At 40.4% G+C, this 19,423-nt stretch overlaps 1 protein-coding gene across 2 annotated transcripts in view; it reads left to right on the top strand.

Annotated features, from left to right (window-relative positions):
* The first annotated feature begins 2,285 nt into the window (after positions 1-2,285).
* ZFAND4 (zinc finger AN1-type containing 4) overlaps positions 2,286-19,423 on the top strand; it is an 81,397-nt gene continuing 64,259 nt past the window's right edge. Inside the window, exons 1-2 of one of the 2 annotated variants that reach the window (XM_070431972.1) lie at positions 2,286-2,332; positions 14,063-14,360. In XM_070431972.1, the coding sequence (XP_070288073.1) occupies positions 14,180-14,360 (181 nt within the window). In that variant the 5' untranslated portion in view covers positions 2,286-2,332; positions 14,063-14,179. Of the gene's footprint in view, positions 2,333-2,560; positions 2,615-14,062; positions 14,361-19,423 lie in introns of those variants that run through there. The other variant, XM_070431973.1, reaches the window with a different exon arrangement.

The raw sequence follows: 19,423 nt of genomic DNA, 5'->3' as shown, positions 1-19,423 counted from the left end.
CAGCTGCTGAAAGCAGGTTTCTGGCCTTTGTTTACCTTCTGTATTTGAAACAATGTTGCGATCCTGCTGGCTGAAGCCCTGCTGACTGAAAGGAGGTTTCTGGGGTTTTGTTTAGCTTCTATATTTGTTACAATGTTTCATAGCAGCTGAGAGGCCGGCAAGGCAGGCAGGGAACCTGGCTTCCTCTGTCACTGGAGCAAGCAAGCCTCCCTGTTCACATCAGCTGCCTGGCTGCTGGCCGCCATCTTGGCTGGCAGTTAATTTGCATATCTCACTGATTAGCCAATGGGAAGGGTATCAGATGTACAGCTAATTACCATGTTTCTCTTTTATTAGATAGGATAGTCTATGGTTCTTATCCTATCTATAATGCCAGAGTAGTTGTGACAAAGGCTGGATGCCCAACAAAGCCTAAGATATTGTCTATCTTACCTTTTTCAGAAATCATTAGCTGATCCTTGCTCTCAGGCATCCATTTCCATTCCTTGGAGCTTTGTATTATTTTGTCCAAGAGGCAGAATGAACCTCGGTAATTGTAGGGAGAAGTGCTAAGGGTGGACATGCCAGCCTCTAGAGCAGCACTTAAGGGAATGTCCTGTAATTGTTGCCACATAGATGGCTGTCCCCCCCAGTCTGTGTTTTCCCGTGCTGTGCCATCTCGGTGCTCAGTGGTCAATCTGTAGCAATGGCACAATCTTGTAGGCAAGATTGGCTTCACCAATCCCGAAGCCACTAACTTCTTCCTTGCCCACTTTTAAGATTGAACTGGGAGTTGCTCATCTCCTAGCCAAAGGTTTTGTACAGCTGCCACAGACCAGCTCTGCTTACCCTATGACAGGAGAGGGTGTTACTAGTTGCCTATTCTTTTTCTCTGATCTTTTTGTGCATCTGATATTGTTGTACTTAACCCAGTTATTAATTAACTGGAAAGGAACAGAGGAAAGGCCAAATATTATAGGCATGTTCACTAAAGTCTAAATGATGTAGAGGGTGCTTGCCTGTCTGTCATACCTGGGAATAGGGCATTGGCCAGAGTAGGCCTGCAGGAGTGGCCACTGCAAGTGCAGGAAGATTTGATATTTAAGCTCCTAAACAAAGGGGCTCTTGTGCTCTTGCCTGCTCCTTGCTGCTGGGGTCTGACTCCTGGCTTGGGCTCACCACATGGCCGATGGACGCTGGCTTTGCTTTGGCTCTGCTGACTCCTACCTGCATGTTTTCCAGGACTGGTTTAAGGGGAAAGGGACTTTAGAAAATGAGCAATATAATTCCATACAAATAAAGTTTTCTACCACACCTCATCCTCATGGGGCATCTGGAAATTCTTATTCCAAAGGTGCCTCAAGAACCCCACTTCCACTAGCAATGGAGAAGAGCAGCCCATGCAATTATCCGATAACACATGTACGTTCTGTCCCCTACGTACGTAGTTTCCTGCTCTGAGTCTGAGCTCACTGGTGGGTGGCTCAGGAAGCATTTGTTAAACATGGTTTTTTCTTTGGGAGTGATCAAATCTGATCTGTCCTTATGATTGATTCCAGGGAATTCAGGAGAGTTAGAAATATGGTTAGAAAATAGGCAAATTGCTACTTTGAGAAGTTTGAAAGGGGAGGGAACTTATATTTTTTGGCCCTGTGGTGAGCATTTCTTATTTTATTACAGAAAAGGCTAACATCTGGAAGCAGTGTAGAATGGTGGAACAGGTTTGGATCTTTTTTAAAATTATTATTTTATCTTTATTGTTGGAGGTATTACATATGTCCCCTTTGTGTGTGTGTTTCCCTATTGACCCCCCTCCACCCCATCCCCAAGTTTGGATCTTTTTGAGACCTAGATTAAATCTGACTCTCCACTCAGAGCTGTTCGAATGTAGGCAAACTGTTTCCCTTTCTTAGCTTTTATCTGGTCGTTTGTCAAGTAGGGTTTTCAGTACCGACTTTGCAGGATTACGAGGGGAGCGCATATGCAATGCGCACATTCAAGGCAGGCGGGGACGCTGGAGGCGCCGGGCTCTGGAAGGGGGACCCCGGCAGCCGGAGGCCGGCCCACCGCTCCCGGCAGCCTGTGCGCGGTCGCCAGGCCGCCCCGGGCGCTGGGCAGGTGTTCACTTCAGTCATAAAGGGTCAACATCCGGGCCACTCCCAACCGACGGCCGCCACGGAACCCAGAGAAAGCCGGCGCCCAGCAACCGCCGGCGCCTGCGGCCGGGCCTGATTGGAGGGCGGCGTGAGCGGCGGCGGGCGATTGGGTGGGTGTCACAAAGGGGCGGGGCGCGGCCGGCGGCGGTGCTCCCAGTGCGGGCGGCGGGCGACCGAGCGAGCGCACCCGACAGCCGGTGAGGGCGAGCGGGCCGGATGGGGAGGGCGCCCCGGGCCGCGGGCCGCTGAGCCGGCCGCGCTGCCGCCGCTGCCGCCGGGGGCCCTAGAGCAGCGCGGCCTCCGGGCGCAGCGCAGGCGGGCCGCCCCTGCGCTGCTGCCGGAGACCCGCGCCGGCGTCTCCGCCGGTCACAGCCTCCACTTCCCCCCGCGCTGGGCGCGACGCCAGCCCTGACCAGAGCCGAGCGCCGCCCTCGGCGTCTGTGGAACCAGCTGCTCCCGGAGGAGCCCGGGCTGCGCAGGTGACTCGGGTGCCTGTCCCCGCGGCGCAGGATCCCCGGTGCCATAGGAAATGGCTGCAGGCTGCAGTCTAGGGCAGAGGCAAGGCGTAGGCATGTCATTTTTGTAGCTTGTGCCGGAAGCTCAGGGGTTAGTGACAGCAGCTCATTAATGTCACCATTTTAATGACCGCATATCATCCGGATCTCTTGACGTTGGAGGGAAAGTTTAAAAGATAACTGCTCTTATGTGGCTAATACTCTTTAGGACGGGATAAAGCGGATTCCGAGTCACTGACATTGCTTATTTGGCACTATTATTGTTGCCTTACCTCTTTGGTTGTATTTTTAAAAAGTTATATATATTTATTGATTTCAGAGAGGAAGAGGGAGAGAGAGAAACATCAATGATGAGAATCATTGATTGGCTGCCTCCTGCACGCCCCCTACTGGGGATGGAGCCCACAACCCAGGTATGTGCCCTTGACCCCAATGGAACCCGGGACAGGCCGATGCTCTGCCCACTGAGCAAAACCAGCTAGGGCTCTTTGGTTGTATTTTTAAGAACTCTTTCAGCCCCGCCAGTGTGGCTCAGTGGTTGAGCATGACCCATGCACCAAGAGGTCACAGGGCACATGCCTGGATTCCTAGTAGGGGCGTGCAAGAGGCAGCTGGTGGATGCTTCCCTCATAGATGTTTCTATCGTTCTTCTTTTTTCCTCTCTCTCTAAAATCAACTAAAACTTATTTTAAAACATTTTTTAAAGATCTTTTTTAGAAGGAATGAGAAATGTTTTGGGAATTGATTTAGAAATGTTTTCGATTCCATTACTCTTATATATATATATATATATATATATATACCTTTTTATTGATTTCAGAGAGGAAGAGAGAGGGAGAGAGAAACATCAATCATGAGAATCATTGATCTGCTGCTTCCTGCACGCCCCCTAGTGGGGATGGAGCCCACAACCCGGGCATGTGCCCTGACTGGGAAAGGTGAGCTCCTGGTTCATTGGTCAATGCTCAACCACTGAACCACGCAGGCCGGCTGATTCCATTACTCTTAATAGCTAAGTCTGTTTTTTAAATTATTGGTAAAAATTCTGGAAGAACTCTTTTTTCTTTATCTGCCTTCCTTTCCTCTTCCATTTTTTACCTTCTTGTTCTTGCATCATTTTCCATCCTTTAAGTCTTCACTGCCCTTTGCTTTCCAACACCATAGGGTTCCGTAATAGGCTCAGTTGGGCATGACCACACAGCACTTTCAGAAACTGCCGTGGACCCTGCTTGTAATACTGGCTGGGTCTTTGGCCTGTTGAGCTTCTATTTGACCCTCTGCCATCATGTAGTCCTCCAGTCAGTTTAACAATATTTAATGGCCTAAAATTGTCCTCTGTTACAGTGATTTCTACTACTGAGGAGAAATATATTTTCTTGAGGCATATATTTCAGTTTTTGATTTGGTTACCAGCCTTGCTTCTTTTTGGACATTGATTTTGCGCCATTGACTAGGGCCCACAATTATGTTGGGTGTTCCAGTCCTAGGTTGCTGTTTTTCTTTTAGCCCATACTTTATTGATTCTCCTAGTAGATGGACTTCCAAATCTGTCTTTCCTCCCATCCCCAGCTTGTCCCATTATTACATTCAGGTATTGCTATGGAAGAGTATTGTGTGCTCCTTACATCTTCTGCCTCTAAATTCCTTGGTCAGGCACTGGTCACCCATTCCTTCATTTCTGTAACATTCATTTCAGCATTCCTGACCCCTGACTTCTGTTGCTAGACCTGCTACCATATATGTAGGAATGCTATTGGCTTTGGGGGAACAGATACTGCTAGTTCTAAAGTACATTTCTTATTTAATATATCATGATAAGTATGCTCTTAAGAATCCACATGTTACCTAAAATATTAAAAAAGAAGTTTCAGTGAGGAGGAGGAAGGGTCAGGGGTTAGCTTCATACAAAGTAATTTTTTCTCTAGGCATTTCAATGTATTAAAGATATAAGAAATAAAACCTAAGCAATAAGGCCATTTATTTGGCTTATATTTAAAAGCAATAATCTTTCTCTACTATCATCAGCAGTATTATTAGCACAGTACTTTGTATCCTTATATTTATTACTCATTATTTTGATAAATATATAACTGCACTCAAAACAGCTGTGTTGCTAGCAACAACTTTTCTTCCTGTGATGCCATCTCTTTAGGACCATTAGCAGTTTGCACAATGCAATTCAGGTTCTTTATTAAATTAATTATACTTCGTTAGTATTATAAAAATTCATACTATAGCAGAAATCACTGTATGTGCCTGTATATCATAAGTTGTATAAACTTTGGTGGACTTAGTTTGGAGTGAATCATAACATGATTCCCATAGGAAACCAACAAATATTTGGAGCATAACCAACCATTCCTTCATCTTTAAATCAGGGATAATATAGTTCCTATATCACAGGTTTGTTCTAGGAGCAATTGAAAGACCGAATATTTATGTACTCTTTCATTGAACAAGCCTTTAGTGAGTACCAATATGTACAAAACACTGTCCTAAGTAAGTAGTGTACAGTTCAGTATAATAAGAAAGCCATGAAAAAGATGAAATTGATTGTAATGGGTACAATATATGATAGAGGTATATGATAGAGGTGCAAAGGAGAGTAACCATAAAAGGCTTTGTGGAATAGTTGCCACTTGAGCTGAGTCTTGAAAGATGATTAGGTATTGTCAGGTAGCCAGTTGTGTTGATGGCAGTGAGTAGAGCAAAGCAGGAGGAATGATATAGAGCAGTGGTTCTCAACCTTGGCTGCACATTAGAATCACCTGGGAATCTTTTTAAAATCCTGATTTCTGGGCCTCATCCTCCGGAAATTCTGTTTCTTTGTTACTAATGTTGTGGCCCCACCCCATAACAAAGAAACAGAATTTCCGGAGGATGAGGCCCAGAAATCAGGATTTTAAAAAGATTCCCAGGTGATCCTAATGTGCAGCCAAGGTTGAGAACCACTGATATAGAGGCTATGTGTTCCAAAACTGCAGGTGCAAATGATTAGAGGAGAGAGGTACCAAAGGTGTTACAGGGTGGGATGAAGTAAGTATATGAATAATTACCAAGGTGGAGACTGTATGACAAGAAGCAGGTTTGTAGGAAAGATGATAAGTTTTGAATATAGTGGATTTCAGATGTTTGTCAATAGTTAATATTGCAGATGCTTATGGGATATAATGCCTATAGAATGGAGATGTAGGTTACTAATAAAACCACAGCCTTTAAAAATAACTGCTCTTTTAGACACATTTCTATGAAAAGTGCAGTGACTTCAGTGATACCTCATATTCTTTGAAAAAAAAGTATATAATTTATCACCCATTTTTCTTCTTTACTCTTTTTTAACTTCCCTAGTGTTCATTTTTTATTCACCTAGGCTTACTTACTGGTATCCTTCCACTTTGAGGCTTTACCCATTCTGAAATATATTTAAAAGTTTAACCACTTCTGGACTACATCAAACAAAAAGTTTTTGCACAGTGTGGGGCACCGTCAACAAAACAAAAAGTCAACCAACTGAATGGGAGAACATATTTGCAACTTATACATCTGATAAGGGGTAATATCAAGAATATATAAGGAACTCATACACATAACCCCAAAAAAGAAAAAAAAAGAATACAATTAAAAAATGGGCAGAGAACGTGAATACACATTTCTCTAAAGAGGGCATTTAGATGGCCAACAGATATATGAAGAGATGCTCAGTATCACTAATCAGGGAAATGGACATTAAAACCACAATGAGATATCATCTCACACCTGTCAGAATGGCTGTTATCATTAAATTAACAAATAAGTGCTGGTAAGGATGTGGAGAAAAGGGAACCCTCATATGTTCTTGGTGGGATTGTAAATTATTGCAGCCACTATGGAAAACAGTACAAAGATTTCTCAAAAATAAAAAATAGAAGCCCCATAATGGTCCAGCAATTCTACTTCTGGGTATTTATCCAAAGAATACAAAAATACCCATTCAAGAAGATATGTATGCACCCCTATGTCCTTACAGCATTACTAATAATAACCAAGATATGGAAGCAACCTAGACATCCATCAATAAATGAATGGATAAAGAAGACGTAGAATATAGATATCATAATATATATATAGACAATAAGCTTATGGTTGCCAAAGGGGATGTGGATTTTTTAAAAAAAAGGTCCATTAAAAAGAAACACCAGCTTTGTATCCCTAGTGGTTGGTACATAATTGATACCTCAATAAATATTTATTGGAAGAATACTTCAGTTGCAAATAATGCATTTAGATAACATGAGTGAACAGGTTAAAACATTTATCCACCTCTAGGAAATACTTCCCAACGTATTCTATGAGGCCAATATCACTTTGGTAAGAAAATCAGACAAAGGCATATAGAGAAAATTAGATCAATCTTCTGGTAAAGATGGCTGAGAAGGTAAATGTGATATTCGCAGCCTCCCACAACCACATCAAAATTACAACTAAATATAGAACTACCATCATTCAGAACTGCCTGAAATCTGGCTGAATAGAAGTCCTACAACTAGAGAAGAAGAAAGCACATTGAGATTGGTAGGAGGGGCAGAAGTGTGGACGGGCTGGTCTGACACCCATGTGTAGTAGTTTTTTAATTGGAAAGGATATCTTCAAGGCCTTCTGTGAGAAGCAGGGGTTCCCAGCCCCACTCCAGCCCCCCAGCCCCCAGAAAAGAAGAGCTGGGAAGAGAAGTCCTCCTAACTTCAGGCTGTAAAAACCAGCAGGGATTGTGACTGAGTGTCATGGAGGCTGCTAGAGTCCCAGGTGTTTCTCTTAAAGGGCCAGTGCACGAACTTACAAGGTCCTGCTTACTCTGAGCTCCAGCACGGAGTGGCAGCTTTGGGGGAATCCAGGGACATATGGGGAGGAACTGGACTATCTGGCATCAAGGCAGGAATCAGGGGTGGCTTTTTCCCAGACAGGGGTGCTAGCAGGGGTCATTGTTCCTCTGCTGGAACCTCCCTGTCACAGAGCTGACTGGCAGCCATATCTGAGTTTCCATCAGCATAGCCCACATTGTTCGCTCCACCCTGGTGATTCCCTGAGACCCTGCCCCATCCTGTTTGCAGCCCCATCCAAGCTGCAGTTGCTTTTCTATATGAATGACCTGTCCTTGCTAAGGCTCCAGACTTTGCTAAAATCTCTTAAATAAGCAGCAGCTGGAGTCAGCGTGCCCCAAACCCATTTACCAGGCTCTCTTGCTTCACAGCTGGGCCTCACCTGGGCACTTCCTAATGAGGAAGTAGCAACCATCTGCAGATCTCTTGGTAGCTCCTGCCGAGTGGCCCCAGGTAGTGGCTGACTTTGCACCTCCCAGGAGGCCCCAGAGCCAGGGCACCGGTGGGCAGCTTCAGAACATACCAGATTACAACTCTACACATCCACAAGTGACACACTGAAGGGACAGACTCGGTGAGTACCAAAGCCCCACTGAAGCAAGTCCTGCTCTATAGGTTGTCTCTTGCACAGCAGCTCTTCCATTGTACACCCAGCTGGTTTTCACAGTCAATTCCTCCCAGTGATGCCAACAGCAATCAAGGCTCAACTATAACAAGACTGTGCACACAGCCCACACAGGGATGCAGTGTACCTAGAATGCCCAGCTCAGGTAACTGGGGAGGCTGAGCCACTGGGCCCTACAGGACACCTACTACCCAGGGCCACTCTACCAATTCCAGGAAACACAACAATTCTACCTAATACATAGAAACAAACATAGGGAAACAGCCAAAGTGGGGAAACAAAGAAACATGTTACAAATGAAAGAAATGGAAGCAAGGAAACTACTGGATACAGAGTTCAAAACAATGGTTATAAGGTTACTCAAGGATCTTAATGAGAGCCTCAAGGGACTTAATGAGAGTTTTAAGGGACTTAGTGAGACTTTCAAGGATCTTAATGAGAATGTCAAAGACATGAAAAAAGGACCAGTCAGAAATTAAACATACACTAACTGAAATAAATAATAAATTACAGGGATTCAATAGTAGAGTAGAGCATTCAGAGAATCAAATCAAAGATGTAGAACATGAGGAAGCAAAAATCACCCAATCAGAAAAGCAAAAAGAAAAAAGAATCCAAAAATATGAAGGTAGTGTAAGGAGCCTCCAGGACAACTTCAAGCGTATCAACATTTGCATCATGGGGGTGCCAGAAGAAGAGAGAGAGAGCAAGATATTGAAAACCTATTTGAAGAAATAATGACAGAAAACTTCCCCTACCTGGTGAAAGATATAGACTTACAAGTCCAGGAAGTGCAGAGAACCCCAAACAAAAGGAATTCAAAGAGGACCACATACCAAGACACATCATAATTAAAATGCCAAAAGACACAGAATCTTAAAAGCAGCAAAAGAAAAACAGTTACCTACAAGGGAGTGCCCATATGACTGTCAGCTGATTTCTCAACAGAAACTTTGCAGGCCAGAAGGGAGTGGCAAGAAATATTCAAAGTGATGAATAGTAAGGACCTACAACCAAGATTACTCTACCCAGCAAATATATCATTTAGAATTGAAGGTCAGATAAAGAGCTTCACAAACAAGAAAAAGCTAAAGGAGTTTATCACCACCAAACCAGTATTACATGAAATGTTGAAGGGTATTCTTTAAGAAGGTGAAAAAGGAGGAGGAGGGGGAGGGGGGGGGGAAGGAGAGGGGAGGAGAGAAATAAAAATATGAACAATAAAATGGCAATAAATATCTATCAACAATTCAATCTAAAAATCAAACAAAAGGAACAAGAAATCTAATGAACAAAATAAACTGATGAATAAAATAGAATCAGAGCCATGGAAACATGGAACCTACTGATGAATCTCAGAGGGAAGAGGGCTGGGGGAGAGCGGGAAGAGATTAACCAAAGATTTTATATGCATATATGCATTATCTATGGACACAGACAACAGGGTGGTGAAGGCCAGGGCAGAGCAGGAACTGGGTGGAAGGGGGCAATGGTGGAAAAAAAGGGGACATCTGAAATAATATTAAAGATTTTTTTTTTAAAAAGCAGCCAGGTGAAGACTGGTGGGAGGGGCAGAGATGGAACTGGTTGGTGTATGTGAAATACAGAATTTATTCTTGTATTGTTTATTTATTATTGTATTAATTACTTTAGCCTACCTCTGTATGTAAAGGATTTTACACCATATACAAATAGAACCTATCCTAGGAATACAAGGTTTGTTCAACATCAATGTAATACACTATGTTACAGAATAAGAGACAAAATCCACATGATCATCTCAATAGACTGGAAAGAAAAACATTTGTCAAAATCTAACACACCTCATAGTTAGAAAAGAACAATTACCTAAACACCTGATAAAGGTAATCTGTGAAAATTCCATACCTAAAATCATATCTTATGATGAAGGACTGAGTGCTTTCTCCCTACAATCAGGAATGAGACAAGAATGTCTGCTGTCATCCCTTAGCCTCTTTTATTTATGTATGTATGTATGTATGTATGTATGTATGTATTTATTTTACCGTCACCATCTCACCATTTATTTCAACTTTGTGTTGGAGATTCTTGTTAGGGCAATTAGGTAAGAAAAGGAAGTAGCCATCAATTGGAAGGGAAGAAGTAAAGATTTATAGATCACATGATCGTGTATGTAGAAAACCCTAAGGAATTCACTAAAAATACTTTTAGAACTAATAAATGTTTTCAGGAAGGTTGCAGTGTACACGATCAATATATTAAAAGCAATTTTACTTTTGTACACTAGCAGTGAACAATCTGAAAGTGAAATTAAATTTTATTTCAATAGTTTCAAAGAGGATAAAATTCTTCGGAATAAATACATTTTTAAAAAAAAATTCAAAACTTGTACTCTAAAAAGCATAAAACGTTGAAAGTTTTTTTAATTTTAAAATATTAACAAATATTTTTAATTGACTTCAGAGAGGAAGGGAGAGGGAGAGAGAGATAGAAATATCTTTGATGAAAGAAAATCATCCATCAGCTGCCTCCTTCACTCCCCACAGTGGGAACTGAGCCCACAACCCAGGTATGTGCCCGACCGGGAATTGACTCGTGACCTTCTGGTTCATAGATCGATGTTCAATCACTAAGCCACACTGTCTGGGCCACTTTGATGCCTTTGATGTTGAACTTCAATAAGTCTGTGTGGTAGGAGTCATTGTCCAATATCAAAAGAACTTTAAAAGGCAGTCTCGTACTGGCAAGGTACTTTCTTCAGGGAAAGCATCGATAGAACCTATCCAGAAAAAGGGTTCTCATCCAGGCCGTCTGGTGTACAACCAAACACTGGAAGCTGGTTTTTATCTTTTCCCTTCAAGGCTCAGGGGTGAGCAGCTTTATAGAGAAGGCAGTCCTGATTATAAACGCTATTGCATTTGCACAAAACAGTAGAGTTAGCTTATCCCTTCCTTTCTTAAATCCTGGTGTTTGTTTTTCTTCCCTCTAATAAATGTCTTTTTTGGCATCCCCTCGGCCCACCTCCCTAGAATAGGACACCTTTGTCTGCATTAAAAACTTGTGACGTAGACACCCTTTCTCTTCATTGATTTTCTTTTTTGTTCTCAATAACTTTCTTAATGGCATCTGGGAACTGGTCTGCTGCTTCTTGTTTAGCTGAAGCTCCTGTTATCTTGACATTTTAAAAATCAAACCTCTTTCTAAAATTATCAAACCATCCTTTCCTGCCATTAAATTCTCCAGCTTTAGATCCTTCACCTCCCTTTTGCTTTAAGTTGTCATATAATGACTTTGCTTTTTCTCGAATGGAGTCTATAGGTATGTCTTTCTAGTAGCTATCTTGCCTCAACATAAAAGCTACATTTTCAATACAAGATCAAAAGGTATTTCACAAAAAGTGCAAGGTTTTTGTGCCTGCTGGTGTAACTGCAGCAGTGGGTTCACAAATTTCATTCCCTACCCCCCCCCCCCCTTTTTTACAAGGGTCTGTATACTGGATTCATTTATCTTGAAATGGTGAGCAACTTCAGCAATTCAGCTTTTTCTTGTAATATGACTTTACTTCTTGGGAGTACTTCTAGAATCACTAGTGGCACTTTGTTTGGGTCTTATGATGATAGTCAAGGTTTATGGTATTATACTGACCATGATGAAAAATATATGAGATCCTTGAGAGATCACTTTTAATTGCAATATGCAATTTATTGGAGAGACAAACTGCTTACATGGCGATGATTACTATCGTGGTATTTTAAGCAGATTCTCACAACACGAGCTCACCACTTATAGCAGTAGGAGGTAACTACAAAATTATTATAGTAGTACAGTATGTACTACAGTTAATTTTATGCAGTTATGATTTAATATATATTTATATTTGTTTTTATTTCTCTCAACTGAATGGTGTGTATAGTCTGGTTTGTGTGCTTAAATTTTGATAAACTTTAACTGTGTAATAGATTTGTATATATTTTGTGGCAGTAAATTACAAAATAAATTAGTTTCTACATATATTTTTTACATTCATGACATACCAAACTTTTTTTTCAATATTTCAAGGCACCACAATTTGTGAGTTTTTCAAATTGTCACAAATTTCCCTGCATATAAGTGAACCTGCACAGTTCAAACCTGTGTTATTCAAGGGTTAGCTGTAACATAAAACTTTATTACTTTGGATTAGGCAAAGCTTTTAAAATATGACACCCAAAGCACAAACAGCAAAAGAAAAATAGCCAAATTGGACTTTATAAAAATTAAAAATTTTTATTTAACCATCAAGATAGTTAAAAGACAACCCTTAAAATTTAAGAGACTTCTATTTAGAAAACAAAAAATCCTTACAACTCAATAACAAAAAGACAACCCAGTTAAAAATGGACAAAGGATCTAAATAGACTTTCTTAATAGACATTTCTATGAAGAAGATATACAAATGGCCAATAAGCACATAAAATGATGCTTAACATCATTAGTTATTAAAGAAAGGCAAGTCATAACTACAATGAGATACTACTTCATACCAACTAGTATGGCTTTAGTAAAAAATACAATGAAAGTATTGGCAAGGGTGTAGGGAAATCGGCATCCTCATTCATTGTAGGTGGGAATGTAAAATGGTTCAAAACTTGAAAACTTTTTAAAACAGTTTGATAGTTCCACAAATTACTAAATGTGGAGTTATCACATAACCCAGTAATCCCACTCTTAGATATATCTATGGAAGAAAAAGGAAAACGTCCACACAAAAACTTGTAATTGAATGTTCTCATAGCATTATTCATAAGAACCAAAAATTAGACACAACCCAAAATGCCCATTTACTGATGATTAGGTAAACAATATTTATTCATTAATTAAAAAAAGAATGAAGTACTGATACATCCTAAAACATGGATGAACTTTGAGAACATTAAGTGTACGAAACCAGTCACAAAAGATTACATATGTATTATTCTACTTATGTGAATGTCCGGAATAGGCAAAATGATAGGAACAGAAAGTAGATTAGTGCTTGCCTAGGGCTGAGAGGGAAAGGAGAATTTGGTAGTGCTGTCTAAAGAGTACTGAGCTCCTTTCCTAGGTGATAAAGATGTTCTAACAAGGATTGTGCTGATGGCTGTACAATTCTGTGAACATACTATAAACCAGTAAGTTTTAGACTTGAAATAGGTGAATCCTATGGGATATAAATTATATCTAGGGAAAGCTTTTATAAGATCTACCTACCTTTCCAGGAAGGTGTATATCATCTGTTCTCTAGTTTAAGTTCAAGGCCCCCTTCCTTTACAAAGTTTTTGCTGATTAATAGCAATTTATTTGATTATTCCTATTCTTCTAATTATACACTGGTCATTTATCTTACTACTTCTGTTGGTTATGTTTGCCTCTCGTATTTATTAGTCATTGTATGTTTGTGTGTAGAGATTATGTTTAATGTCCATTACCAATATTAACTATCTCAATGCTCTACTGATAGATAACCTGTAAATCCAAATCCTTATTGATTATTTAGTGATTCCTATTTTTAAGGAAACTATTAAGATGATTGCTATTTCTTTTATTTAGTGTGATTCAAATGTATAGTGGTTATGAAGTTATGCTTTGTATGGGTTAGAAAACATAATTTACGTATTTTAGAAAAGGATATGCATAAATTTTTCAAAGTCCTGCAAATGTATACCTATTAATAAGAAAATATTTGTAAGTAACTGTGCTGAGCTCTAGTAAGACACAGAAAATTATTGCAAATATACATTTTAAAAATGATCTTATAGTCTAATGGAGTGGAGGAACTATTTCAGAGGGAAATGTGAGAAGTTTAGGATTAGACAAATTAAGCACTTAAAATGAATTCTGGGGCGTTGGAAGACTGGGCCATAGTTGTTCAGAAAATGTTTATGGAGGAATGAGATGTTCAGATAGGCTTCTTAAAAAATTCTTGTTTTTTAGGTACTAAAGTCAAAACATGAACAATGATATATATTACCAATGTTCAAAGCTGATTTGGCTAGAACTGGAATATAGTTGCCTACTACATATTCCAAAGGATTTAACAAAGTCAAAGTAATGGATAACAGAAAAGATCCTCCATTCTTCAATGAAGATAATGTGGGACCATTTTACTACAAACTTCTTTTCTATACCATGGAGCTCTTCATTGAAACATTGACTGGGACATGTTTTGAACTGAGAGTTTCACCATTGGAAGCTGTTATTTCTGTGAAAGCAAAAATTCAAAGATTGGAAGGTACTCATCTTTCTTTTTTCTTTCTTTAATTTTTAGGATATGAGGATTATATTTGTTCATCAAGAGTGTATAAATAACTTTAACTTTTCTTCCAGAGAAAATGTCAAACATACATGGAATTAGAAAGTATAGGATAATGAACCCCCATATGGCCCTTACTCAGCTTCAACAGTTATCAACTCATGAGCTATCTCATTACCATTTCTGCATTCCTCCACCTCAGTCCCCTTCTACCCAGAGTTTTTTTTGAAGCAAATCCGTGGTATCATGTTAGTGGTGTGAAATAATATTTTAAAAATAGTTTTTCAACAGGTTATGATGACATGCAAATTCTTCCATAACTACCTTACAGTTACTTTTTAAATTTCTTTTTTTTATTGTTTAAAGTATTACATATGTCTCCTTTTCCCCCCATCGACCCAGCCCCGACCACTCCCACCCCCCAGGACAAGCCCCCACTGCCCCAGTGTCCGGATCCATTGGTTATGCTAATATGCATGCATACAAGTCCTTTGGTTGATCTCTTACCCCTCCCTCCCTTTCCTCCCCTGCCTTCCCTCTGAGGTTTGACGGTCCATTTGGTGTTTCTTTTCTTTCTTTTTTTAGTATATTTTATTGGTTTATTAACAGAGAGGAAGGGAGAGGGATAGAGAGTTAGAAACATTGATGAGAGAGAAACATCAATCAGCTGCCTTCTGCACACCCCCAACTGGGGATGTGCCTGCAACCAAGGTACATGCCCTTGACCAGAATCTAACCTGGGGCCCTTCAGTCCACAGGCTGACGCTTTACCCACTGAGCCAAACTGGTCAGGGCCATTTGGTGTTTCTTTGTCTCTGGATCTGTTTTTGTTCATCAGTTTATGTTGTTCATTATAATCCACAAATGAATGAGATCATGTGATATTTATCTTTCTCCAACTGGCTTATTTCGCTAAGCATCATGCTCTCCAAATCCATCCATGCTGTTGCAAATGGTAAAAGTTCCTTCTTTTTTACAGGAGCATAGTATTCCATTGTGTAGATGTACCACACTTTTTAAATCCACTCATATGCTGATGGGCATTTAGGTTGTTTCCAAATCTTAGCTGTTGTAAATTGTGCTGCTATGAACATAGGGGTGTATATGTCCTTTCTGATTGGTGTTTCTGATTTCTTGGGATATATTCCTAGAAATGGGATTACTGGGTCAAATGGGAGTTCCATTTTTAACTTTTTGAGGAAACTCCATGCTGTTATCCACAGTGTCTGCATTCCCACCAGCAGTGCACGAGGGTTCCCTTTTCTCCATATCCTCGCCAGCACTTGTCATTTGTTGATTTGTTGTTGATAGCCATTCTGACAGGTGTGAGATGGTATCTCATTGTCGTTTTGATTTGCATCTGTCAGATGATTAGTGACTTTGAGAATGTTTTCATGTGTCTCTTGGCCTTTTGCATGTCTTCTTTTGAAAAATGTCTATTTAGGTCCTTTGCCCATTTTTTGATTGGATTGTTTATCTTCCTTTTGTTAAGTTGAATGAGTTCCCTGTAAATTTTGGAGATTAAACCCTTATCAGAGATAACATTGACAAATATGTTCTCCCATGCAGTGAGACCTTACAGTTGCTTTTAATGGGACATAGTAATTGAGTTTCCTTTGAGAATACTTTTTAAAAAATTATTTATTTATTTATTTATTTTTACAATTCTTTATTGTTGAAAGTATTACATATGGCCCTCTTTTCCACCCATTGATACCTTCCAGCCCGCACCAATCAGAAAGAATGTATGCACCCTATTGTCTGTGTCCATGGGCTATGCATATATGCATACAAGGTCTTTGGCTGATTACCTCCCAACCACCTACCCTCCTACACCTTCCCTCTGAGATCCTGCACTCTGTTACATGCTTCAAAGTCTCTGGATCCACTCTCTTCATCAGTTTATTTTGTTACTTAGATTCCACATATGAGTGCGATCATTGATACTTATCTTTCTCTGAATGACTTATTTCACTTAGCATGATACTCTCCAGGTCCCTCCAGGTTGTCTTAAAGCAGTGGTTCTCAACCTTGGCTGCACATTAGAATCACCTGGGAATCTTTTTAAAATCCTGATTTCTGGGCCTCATCCTCCAGAAATTCTGTTTCTTTGTTACTAATGTTGTGGCCTCACCCCATAACAAAAAAACAGAATTTTTGTATGTTCTCTTTGGAGAAGTGTCTATTTAGGTCCTTTGTCCATTTTTAAATTGGGTTGTTTGTCTTACTTTTGTTAAGTTGTATGAGTTCCTTATATATTTTGGATATTAATCCTATATCAAATGTATCATTGCCAAATATGTTCTCCCATACAGTGGGCTCTCTTTTCGTTTTGTTGATGGTTTCTTTTGCTGTGCAGAAGCTTTTTATTTTGATGTAGTTCCATTTGTTTATTTTCTCCTTAGTTTCCTTAGCCTTAGGAGATGTATCTGTAAACATATTGCTACGAGAGATGTCTGAGATTTTGCTGCCAACGGTTTCTTCTAGGATTTTGATGGTTTCATAGCTTACATTTAAGTCTTTTATCCATTTTGAGTTTATTATTGTGTATGGTGTAAGTTGGTGGTCTAGTTTCATTTTTTTTTTTGCATGTATCTGTCCAATTTTCCCAACACCATTTATTGAGGAGACTGTTTTGACTCCATTGTATCCTCTTGTCTCCTTTGTCAAATATTAATTGAGCGTAATGGCTTGGGTCAATTTCTGGGTTCTCTGTTCTGTTCCATTGATCTATATGTCTGTTCTTGTGCCAGTACCAGGCTGTTTTGATTACAGTGGCTTTGTAGTATAACTTGAAATCTGGTATTGGATTCCTCCAACTTTGTTTTTTTTTTCTTCTCAAATTTGCTGCAGCTATTCGGGGTCCTTTTTGATCTAAAAATAATTTATGGAGTATTTGCCCTAGCTCTGTGAAATATGCCATTGGTATTTTAATAGGGATTGCATTAAATCTGTAGATTGCCTTGGGTAATATGGACATTTTAATGATGTTGATTCTACCAATCCATGAACACAGTATATTCTTCCACTTCTTTATAGCTTCTTCTATCTCTTTTTTCAATGTCTATAGTTTTCCGAGTACAGGTCTTTTGCCTCTTTGGTTAAGTTTATTCCTAAGTATCTTAATTTTTTTGTTGCAATGGTAAGTGCGATTGTTTAGTTTCTCTTTCTGAGAATTCATTATTGGTGTATAAAAGAGCCATTACTTTTTGTTTAAATGTACTTTTCTGAGAAGAGTTTTTGGCTTACACTTACATGTATTTAAAGTTTTGTCATTATAGCAGGGCTACTGAATATTGTACAGTATCTCTTTTGTGGTTTGTATATTTGTGTAAAGTGTCATAAATTACCTTATGTAAAATTTGAATCTTCTTCTTGATACTTTGCAGATTCCTGAAATAAATGGTATTTTCCTTTATAGCCAAAAATCCAGTTTTGACTAGAAAGTTAAAGTCCTCCATGCAACACTAAATGGATTTTTGCTTTTCGAGTCAGCTGGAATTTGCTTGTAAAGATAGTAACTATCATTGCCTTTCAGCACCATTTAAATTCAAAATTGTAGAAGGATGAGGAGGGTTGGAATTTTTGATTGGTAAAATCAAGAATCCTGGTATCTGGATCTTCTGAGTAACTAACTTCTTGTCCTCTGTAGGAGGGGGCAATGGCAGAGTAAAACCAATGGCTTTGCAGTTATTAGATAGTTGAATCCTAGGTTATATAATTAGAAATGCAGTTACTGGGAAATTAAATGAGGTAATATATAAAAATGCCTATTGTCTTAGTCTGCTTGGTCTGTCATAACAAAATACTATAGACTGGGTGGCTTAAAGAACAGAAATTTATTTTCTCACAGTTCTGTAGGCTGAAAGGCAGATCAGGATACCAGGATGGTCAGGTTCAGGTGAGGGCTTTTCTGACCTGTAGATGCCACCTTTTCACTGTGTCCTCACCTGGGAGACAGGCAGAGGGAGAGGGAGAGGAGAGGGAGAAAAAGAGAGCACTGGTGTCTCTTCCTAAAGGGCACTGATTCTACCATGAGGTTCTCACCCTCATGACTTCATCTAAACCCAGTTATCTCCCAAAGGCTATCTCCAAATACTATCACAATTGGGAATTAGGGAATATAGAGGGATAGAGAGTTAGAAACATTGATGAAAGAGAAACACCAATCAGCCGCCTCCTGCATGCACACTGGGGATGTGCCCGCAAACAAGGTACATGCCCTTGACCGGAATCGAACCTGGGACTCTTGAGTCCGCAGGCTGATGCTCTATCCACTGAGCCAAACCAGTTCTGGCATGTATAACATTTTTTATACACTGCTCTTTTGATCACTCAATCTTTGTTTAGCTTTACTTATAACAATATTATACTCTCTTATTTATTACTAGAGGGCCGGTGCAAGAAATTCATGCACTTGGGTGGGGGGGGTGTCCCTCAGCCCAGCCTGCGCCCTCTCGCAGTCCAGGAGCCCTTGGGGGATGTCCAACTGCCCTAGAGGCAGGAGAGGCTCCCACAACCGCCACTGCACTTGCCAGCTGTGAGCCCGGCTTCTGGATGAGCGCGCTCCCTCTGTGGGAGTGCACTGACCACCAGGGGGCAGATCCTGCATTGAGCATCTGCCCCCTAGTGGCCCGTGCACATCATAGCGACCAGTTGTTCCCCTGTTTGGTCGATTTGCATATTAGCCTTTTATTATATAGGACTAGAGGCCCGGTCGTGCACCAGTGGGGTCCCTCAGTCTGACCTGTGGGGATCAGGCTGAAACCAGCTATCCGACATATCCTGAGGGGTCCTGGATTGTGCGGGTGACGCACCCTGGAATTGGGCTCCCTTCTCTCTGGTTCCAGGTGCGTCACCCAAGGGCAGCTAGCAAGTTACCGCAGCTCAGCAGCTCCTGTGTTGAGTGTCTGCCCCCTGATGGTCAGTGCATGTCATAGCTACTGGTCAGAGCGTCTGCTCCCTGGTGGTCATTGTGTGTCATACTACCGGTCGGACGGTCGAATGGTAGGATGGTTGCTTAGGCTTTTATATATATAGAT

This window comes from Myotis yumanensis, unplaced genomic scaffold, assembly GCF_028538775.1.
Source record: "Myotis yumanensis isolate MYYU_CA2020_CCGP unplaced genomic scaffold, mMyoYum1.0.hap1 SCAF_13, whole genome shotgun sequence".
NCBI lineage: Eukaryota > Metazoa > Chordata > Mammalia > Chiroptera > Vespertilionidae > Myotis > Myotis yumanensis.
Note: the sequence above shows the minus strand (reverse complement) of the source record. Positions and strands in the feature narration are given on the sequence as shown.